Source organism: Nicotiana attenuata, unplaced genomic scaffold (genome assembly GCF_001879085.1).
Source record: "Nicotiana attenuata strain UT unplaced genomic scaffold, NIATTr2, whole genome shotgun sequence".
In the NCBI taxonomy this organism is placed as follows: domain Eukaryota; kingdom Viridiplantae; phylum Streptophyta; class Magnoliopsida; order Solanales; family Solanaceae; genus Nicotiana; species Nicotiana attenuata.
The window spans coordinates 103,579-111,330 of NW_017672982.1; the positions used below are offsets into that span (position 1 = coordinate 103,579).

The following is a 7,752-nucleotide window of genomic DNA, read 5'->3' on the forward strand; positions in this document are numbered from 1 at the left end:
ATCTTTCGGATTGAATCGGTTGCTTGTGGCCCGTCACATAAAATTATTGCTTTGATCTTGAAAACTATTTTTTGGGTTAAACATTATTCCATATTTCAACCCAGAATTTTTAATCCAATTAGCTGGAGAGAAGGAAGTTAATATATTATTGCAAATAGAGCCTCAGTAGTGGCTCTGGTTGCTGGTTATCTCTCAAACGCCATTCTTTCGTTGATGAACCATTGTTGTGAAGTCCGTATTGAAATCAGAATAGAGGGAAGCAACTTTAGATATGTTGCCGTTCAGCTCCTGAATTAGGCCCACGTTCTGCACCATACTGTCATGCGATCTCGACTGATGGTTCTCGTTAACCTGTTGAATCAACAATTTGTTTCGATCCAACACCGACTGCACTTGTCTATAATTGTTGGAAAAAGAGTTCCACATCTCGGAGTCATTACCTTCCTCCATACTGTGATTATTAGTCTTGCGGGAGTTGGATTTGGCTATGGTTTCACGGCGGCGATTAAGGTTAGAGGTGTCTTCCATAGTTTAATTTAAGAACTGATGAAGCAATGGAATTGAAGTTGTTTCTTTCAGTCTTGGAAAGTGTAGATGCAGAAAATGTTTGATATAATTTCTGCATGTTTTTGTGCTTTATATAGAGGAGGAGAAGTGTAGGTACATACGAAGTTTTTGTGCTCTTTCACTCGGCATCGGTTGATCGTTTATCCGTGAGAATAGACAGGAGTAGAAAATGGGTGAAGGGGAATTGGAATAGAGTAAAAATATCTTATAGCGGATTCTTATTGGACATCAAAAAACAATGAAAAAGTGCAAAACGTCACAATTTCGCCAGCACAAGCTTAATCCAGAATAAAGGGAGAGGCTTGGGTGGGGAATCAAAGGGAAAATATCTAGAGAGCTCTTCACAAAAAAGAACAGTAGTACTACTTTTTACACCCATTTTGTGTCTCTGACCATAGTTTTTCTTTTTTCTTTTTTACTATTGTTAATTTTAATTTTAAAATGAGCGAATTATTTTTGAAGTATAAATATTGTGAATTTCGACAATTATCAGAGTAACTACTTAATTCAGTCGCATAATTTTTTAATCAAGAGAATTAATAGGTTGAAAACTAGCCAAACTAATAAGGTACTTGACTAGTTTGACGGTGTAGAAACAGAAATATGAAAGTGGCGTACACAATGCGTTCCAAATAAAAGAGGAGTCGACCATACTAGTGAACTCTCTAAGTGGAAAAGAACACTTATTGACCCCACGAGTGTGCTTTTGGCCTTTTGACCACCTGCTTAATTTGGTCCCGAGAGTTCTTGGAACATATTTCATTTCAAGCAAATGTTCTTCGTTTCTTTTTTTCCGGAAGGATATTTGAGTGTTGCCCTTTAAAATAAACTATTATCATCTCCAGCCCCTTGGCCTTGCTGGAAAAGAAGCGGAACATGATCACTATGCATCAAAATAAGGGGTGAACCTGGACGAGGATGACCTGGTACCTCTTGCAAAAATGAGTAATGACTGGGTCTATAGGACCCAGTGTGAAGGGGTAAGTGTAGACACTTAAGAACTCCTCCACGCGAGTGGTAATGCTCTCTTCGGAATCGGGGATCTGTACCACGACCTCAGCCCCCCAGCCATGTTCTCTCTCTTCACAGCCTCTAGATGTTTCGCTGTTATCGAGCAAATGTATCTCGATACGTGCTCACATCGGCCAGGGATCGATGGAGGGTTATCGACTTTGAAGTCGGACTTTAGGACGCAAGGGCCGGGAACATACTCGTAAAGGAGCAGTTCCACCTGCATTTTATCACCGGCCGCCCGGGAAGAAGAAGAAGGAGAAGCTTTCTCCTTTTGTGGGACGGTCTTGGAGGTTTTTGCCATTGATTTAGGTAGAAGTAAACGAAAAGAGATGAAAATAGGTGTTTTGATACTAACGGAATTGACTCAACGGGTGGTGAAAGAGAATAGATGGAGAGAGGAAGAGACTTAGAAAACGTGGTGAAGGGGGAAGTAAAGTTTTGATTCAACCAGGAAGCCGGTATTTATAGACTCACGCCGACGGTTCGGTGGCGCTAGTGGCCGACCACCCACTGACGGACATTAATGATTTGGGGAACTGTACCGATGGGACGTTTTGGTCACCTCAACTACTTACGTCACAGGGATGACGTCATTCTTGGGCTCTCCAGAAAATCGAGGGTCAAGTCGTTTCTTATCTTTTTACTTTAAGAAACGAGGGGACTATCTGTATAAGGTGGAAATCGGGGCTGCCCGATTTCGTCCTTTGATGGAAAAAATGATACCACGTCGGAAGGCCAGGACATCGAGTTCGGGGTCGAAGTTTCTTTCCAAGATCGAGATCGATATCACTTACCGTGGTCAGAAGAGGTCATACTTCGAGATAATTTCGGTATAGTTCAGTAATGGAAAGAGCAAAATTCCCGCAACAAGCCTAAGATCATGGCATGAATTTCTATATGGATTGGCCCTCGGCTGTTAATCAGTTGTGAAATATGATTTTCTACTATAGTTAGAAGTGTACTGATAAGTAGGGATTTTGACCGCTTATTTGCTCTCTTTAACTTGCATTTTAGCTCAAAAATGCTTAAACGTATTCCCGGAAACTAACGAAATGTGCTTACTTGCAGGAACATTGGGAAACGAGCAAAATAAGTCAAAATCAACTCATAAAGAAGCAAAAAGTGAACAAGAGCCAAAATTGGGTAAAGAGGCCAGCAGTGCGGACCACACAATTTTAGTGCGGCCGCAGAATGAGGTTCGGAGATGAGGATTTTAGACAACTCAAACAGTGCGGACCGCACCAAAAATATGCGGCTGTAGAAGGACAATTGCGGCCGCAATCATTATTATGTGGTCCGCAAGATTGGAGATTCGGAGAGTTGATCAAAGTCCAAATTGTGATGAGTGCGGACCGCAACACTTTTGTGCGGCCGCAGAATCCGAAGTGCAGCCGCAATCAGTTTTATGTGGACCGCAGAAGACTTCAAGTTCTAGCCTCAAAATCCCAAGTGTGCGGACCGCACTAGAATTGTGCGGCCGCAGAAGGCCTTTTTGCGATCCGCATCAGAATTATGCGACCGCATAACCTCCGTATGGGCATTTTTGTCAGATATGTTCAGCTTAGTATAAATACAATTTTTTGTTATTTTTAGGTCAAGTTTAGTTTGCAGAGGTGCACCTGAACTTTTTTTCCTTGCTTCTTTAAGTAATTTTGTAATAGATTGACTTCTTATCACTAGATTTTCTTTGTTTCATCTATGATTATGCATTCTACCTTTATTTCTTCCTGTATTTCTTCATTTCTTATGAGTAGCTAGATCTTTAGCTAGGGTTGTGACCCAACCCTACTGCGGATACTTAATGAGTATTTAATTTTAGGGCTTGTTTGTGATTGGGTTAGTGATATCTAGCCTTGTTTATGCTTAAATTATAGAATTAATGGTTGCAAACAGTGATTCATGCCTAACCTAGTCTTTGCTTGAGAAAGAGAGACTAGGTTAAGGAAAACTTGGCTAGAAAGGAATTGGGGTGAATTTAAGAAATTTATAGACCCAATTAAAGGGTCAAATCTAGAGATAGTAAGACCCGATTTGAGCATATATCACTTGATTTGTGCAAATACCCATTTGGGCTTGAGAAAGCTAAATCGGGCAAAATCACTCAAACTACTGAGAGGTATAGATTGAGTAATTGTGTGTGTTTGCTATACCACAAACCCGATAAATCAAAGTTGCCCTATAGTTTACAACCCGTTAGGTAGCCACCTAGGTGGAAGTCACAACCCTAGATTCCTTTATCAATTGAAAAACATCTCAAAACCCAAAAATACTATCTTTTAGGTTTATCTTTGCAATCAACAGAGTAAAGTAGAAGTAATACACCAATCAACTTTGTCGAAGTACAATTTAAGCCAAAACTTGCAATCAACTTAGATATACACCTAATCCCATATTCTAACTCCCTGTGGATTCAATCCCGACCTTTGTTGGGTTATTATTGCATTACCGCCTTGCTATTTAATTGTGGTGTGGATGTGGCCGAGATCAACTTTTAATGCGGTTGTTGGGGAGGCTGTGTAGCCGCACTCATTTTTGTGCGGTCCGCAGTCCTTTAAGTTAGGCAACAAATGAACTTCAATTCTGCGGCCGCACACATTTTTGTGCGGTCCACATTGGACTTATGGGGCCGCACTCATTGTTGTGCGGTCCGCAGTGATAGAATTCTAGAGACCTAGTAGTCTGAACCTGGGGCTCTGCGGCCCCACTCATTTTGTGCGGTCCGCAATAGGCATTCTGCGGCCGCACTCATTTTTGTGCGGTCCGCACTGCCCTTATGAGACAACAATCCTGCAGTATTCCATCATGCTTTTGTATACACTTTGAGATTCAATTGTGACTGATCTCTAATGCTTATGTGCTGCAGATAATGGTTCTCTCACGCGGTAAAGGAGATACACCACAAGGGAGGGAAGAACCCTCCCTAGGCCGGGAAGAACCCTCCCTAGGCCGGGGTAAAGGCAAGAGCAATCTACCTCTTGTATTTCAAAAAGCTATCAGCAAGAAGGCAATCGCCAATAGAGACCCGGACACTTCTGAGACCAGTGACTATGTCCTATCTGGGAAGCTTCAGAGGGTTACTCCGTGCAAGCACAGTCGGAAGCCCAGTCACAACTAAGACAACAATTCCCTGGGAGACTTCATTTGGTTGATGAATCCTCAACTGCCCAGTCCATCCGAGGGTTTGGAAGAGGGTAGCCAAGATTCTGAACCCTCTTTCTCACATGCTCCTACTGCTCCCATAAATATTGATGACGATGATGATGTCCCAGATGATGGGAGAGGGGGAGGCACTGCAATGGCAGGGTTAGAGAGGTCAAGGCGACCAGAGATTTGGGAGGATGGGTTTGTTAGTGCAAATTCCTTTGCCAAGTTTCGGGAACTGTGGCCATAGAGGTTGCTCACTCTTGAGCGACAATTCTTAATAAAAGACTTGAGTAAACACAATCCCAATGTCCTCAGGAAATTCCAAGAGCGGAAAGGTTGGAGCTGGTTTACCAACAAAGTGCTAGATGCCAATGAGTACCTGGTCAAGGAGTTCTACGCAAATGTTGCTCACATCAACCAGGGTATGAAGGTTACAAAAGTGCGGAATCTGAAGATCCGCTTTGACTCTTGTGCACTGAACTAGTATGTGGGGTTTGAAGAAGTTGAGGCAGTGCAGTATTTAGAAAAGCTAGCCATGGGTGATGCAGCTCGTCCGTGGTTGGCTGACATTTTAGCAATTCCAGGGTCTACTCCTCCATGGCTCACATCTGGAGTTCCAATTCTTTGGGCCACCCTAAACTTTGAAGCAAAAGGGTGGCAAACGTTTGTGTGTAGCCGCCTTGACCCATGCCTCAACAAAAACATGGTCCTAATCCCCTGTGCAGTTCTGGTGGCCTCCATTATGGCTGGGTATCCGATAAATGTTGGTGTCATTATGTCCACCAACATCACTGTATCTATTCAGAAGGGTGAGAGATCCTACCCGTACCTAAACTTCATCACCGAGTACTTCAAGGATCAAGGGGTGGAGTCCAAGCACTACGATACAAATGTGAAGGCCAAAAAGCCTTTCTCCTGGTACCACCTTCACGGAGCTGACAACCCTAAGTTCAAGGGTAAAGCCACTACATCCACTGGCCAGTCTGAGGAGCCAGCGGTGGTGGTTACTGATTCAGCTGCCGAGCCTTCCACAACAGCAGGTACTTCTACTGGGACAACAATCATTCCACTACCTTCATCCCCTAGCCGACCAGTTTCAGCTAGACTTTCAGCACCATTGCCAATGCCAGCTTTATCAACCTATCCTCAAACTGCGCTACGAGTCTCCCAGACATTGGCGAGTCTCAACAACTGGATGCAGTCTAGCCACTATAAAGCTTACTGCTATTTCCAGTGTTGTTGCAGCACAGTCCTCAGCCCCAACAGCTCCAGCACAGCCACAGGTACCTCTGTCAAAGGAGGAAGCATTAAAGAAGATTCTAGAAAACCAGAAGACTATTACCGATACTTTGGAGGCTCATGGAAAGGTCATTGCAGAACTGACCAAGCAGGTTAAGAAGATTAAGAAGTCTCAAGCCTCAAAGAAGTCCGTGGAGAAGTTGTCTAAGGAGGTTGAGAAGATTGCACATTCAAGGGATTTGCCAATAGACCTACTCATGGAGTCTACTATCCCAGCAGCACAAACAGCACCAGAGGCACCAGTCGGCCAGTCTGATGAGCCGGTTGCCACTTCCCACACTACTGAGGAGATGATCCGGATGCTCAGCAACCCAGTTGGCCCTCAGCTTGGTGACAATGAGATACAGCTTGAGGCTGAAGTTGCTGAGGATCCTATGCAGACAGAGACCACATAGGGAGTGCTCTTAACTGTCTACCCTTTCCCTGTTCTTATTTTTGTTAAGCATTGGGGACAATGCTCGATTTTTATTTAGGGGTGGTCTATTCTGATGATTTGACATTTGGGTTGTAATAACTCTGATACTATTTTTTTTTTATTTCATATTGATTTTCATTTGGTATGTATATATTTTCTCATTTGATGTAAATATTCATTCCCCTTATGTATATATTCTTCTCCCTTATGTATATATTCATTCAATCTCGGTTTGTATATTCATTTATCTCGCTTTCTGTAGTTTATTTCATAACTTCTTTAGTTTGGTTTTCCTTAATAGCATAGCTTCTTATTTACTTTAGTAGCTTCTTTCTTTTATTTGCTAGATTTTTTTTCACGTTTTGAGTGAACCATAAGCCTGCCTTTGGTTTTCGTAGTGCCACGGTTCATTCCAAAGGTGAATGTTTGTGTGAACCGGGTGGCTATTCCCAACGATAGATGGCGTGACAACCTTCTCAAGGGATTGAGCCTGTTTTCTTTTATGTTTTGGTAAATATAGTAGTAATGAATAAAAGGGGTTTCAAGCATGCTTCACTTGGTACCAACACATTTACCTATGATCGTGTGGGTAAAAACAAGTTGTTGGCAGAAAATAGCTCTAGTTGTGACTTTTTTGACTCTTGTGTTGACTTAAGCAGTCATCGAGTGGTTCAAATCGAGCCATCTGTGATTCTCAATCTTAGCTAGGATCATTGTGGGCACTAGACTCTATTCTCCTTAGCAATCCAGAAGCGTAAGAGGTGAGATGTCTTAGTTACAAGTCCAAGTACCCGTGCTAATGGTCTAGAACTTGCCCCAAATATTTGTCTAGGCGAAATTCTACGTGTATCTTGGCTTGAGAAATGATCGTAGGCTCTCCTTGATCTGATTTAAAATTTGAAATCTTCCGTTACCCACCAATGTGATATCCCTAGTCAACCCTTTTTGAGCCGAAGACCTTTTTCTTTCAACAATCACGTTACAAGCCTTCATCCGTTTTACAATGACCCTCTCTTGGCACCCCTCTTTCCTTAGCATTCAATTGGCAAAAACATAATTTTGGGGGAGAGAAGAGGAGTTTGAAAGAGATGAAAGGTAAAAAGAAGACAAAGAAATAAATAAAAGGGAAGGCAAAGAAAAGAAAGAAAGAACGAAAAAGCAAAATGTCAAATATAAAGTGAAGAAAGTGAAGTGTTGAAGGGAATCAAAAAGAAAATAAGGAGGAAAAGCTTAAGTGAATAAAAAAGGAGAAAATGAACATCATGCTCAAGAAAGAGTGACGTTACGTCTCTCTAGTTACCTCGAGGAAGAAG

The 7,752-nt window shown here is 42.3% G+C and overlaps 1 protein-coding gene across 1 annotated transcript; it reads right to left on the bottom strand.

Moving 5' to 3' along the window:
- Positions 1-192: 192 nt before the first annotated feature.
- LOC109215087 (protein EARLY FLOWERING 4-like) lies at positions 193-528 on the bottom strand. The gene has a single exon (XM_019379106.1). It carries the CDS (start codon positions 526-528, stop codon positions 193-195), a length of 336 nt encoding a protein of 111 aa, XP_019234651.1.
- Positions 529-7,752: the final 7,224 nt, after the last annotated feature.

Bases quoted from the DNA above. Each gene is read 5' to 3' on its own strand.
- LOC109215087 (XM_019379106.1), bottom strand. From the start codon at position 528: ATGGAAGACACCTCTAACCTTAATCGCCGCCGTGAAACCATAGCCAAA.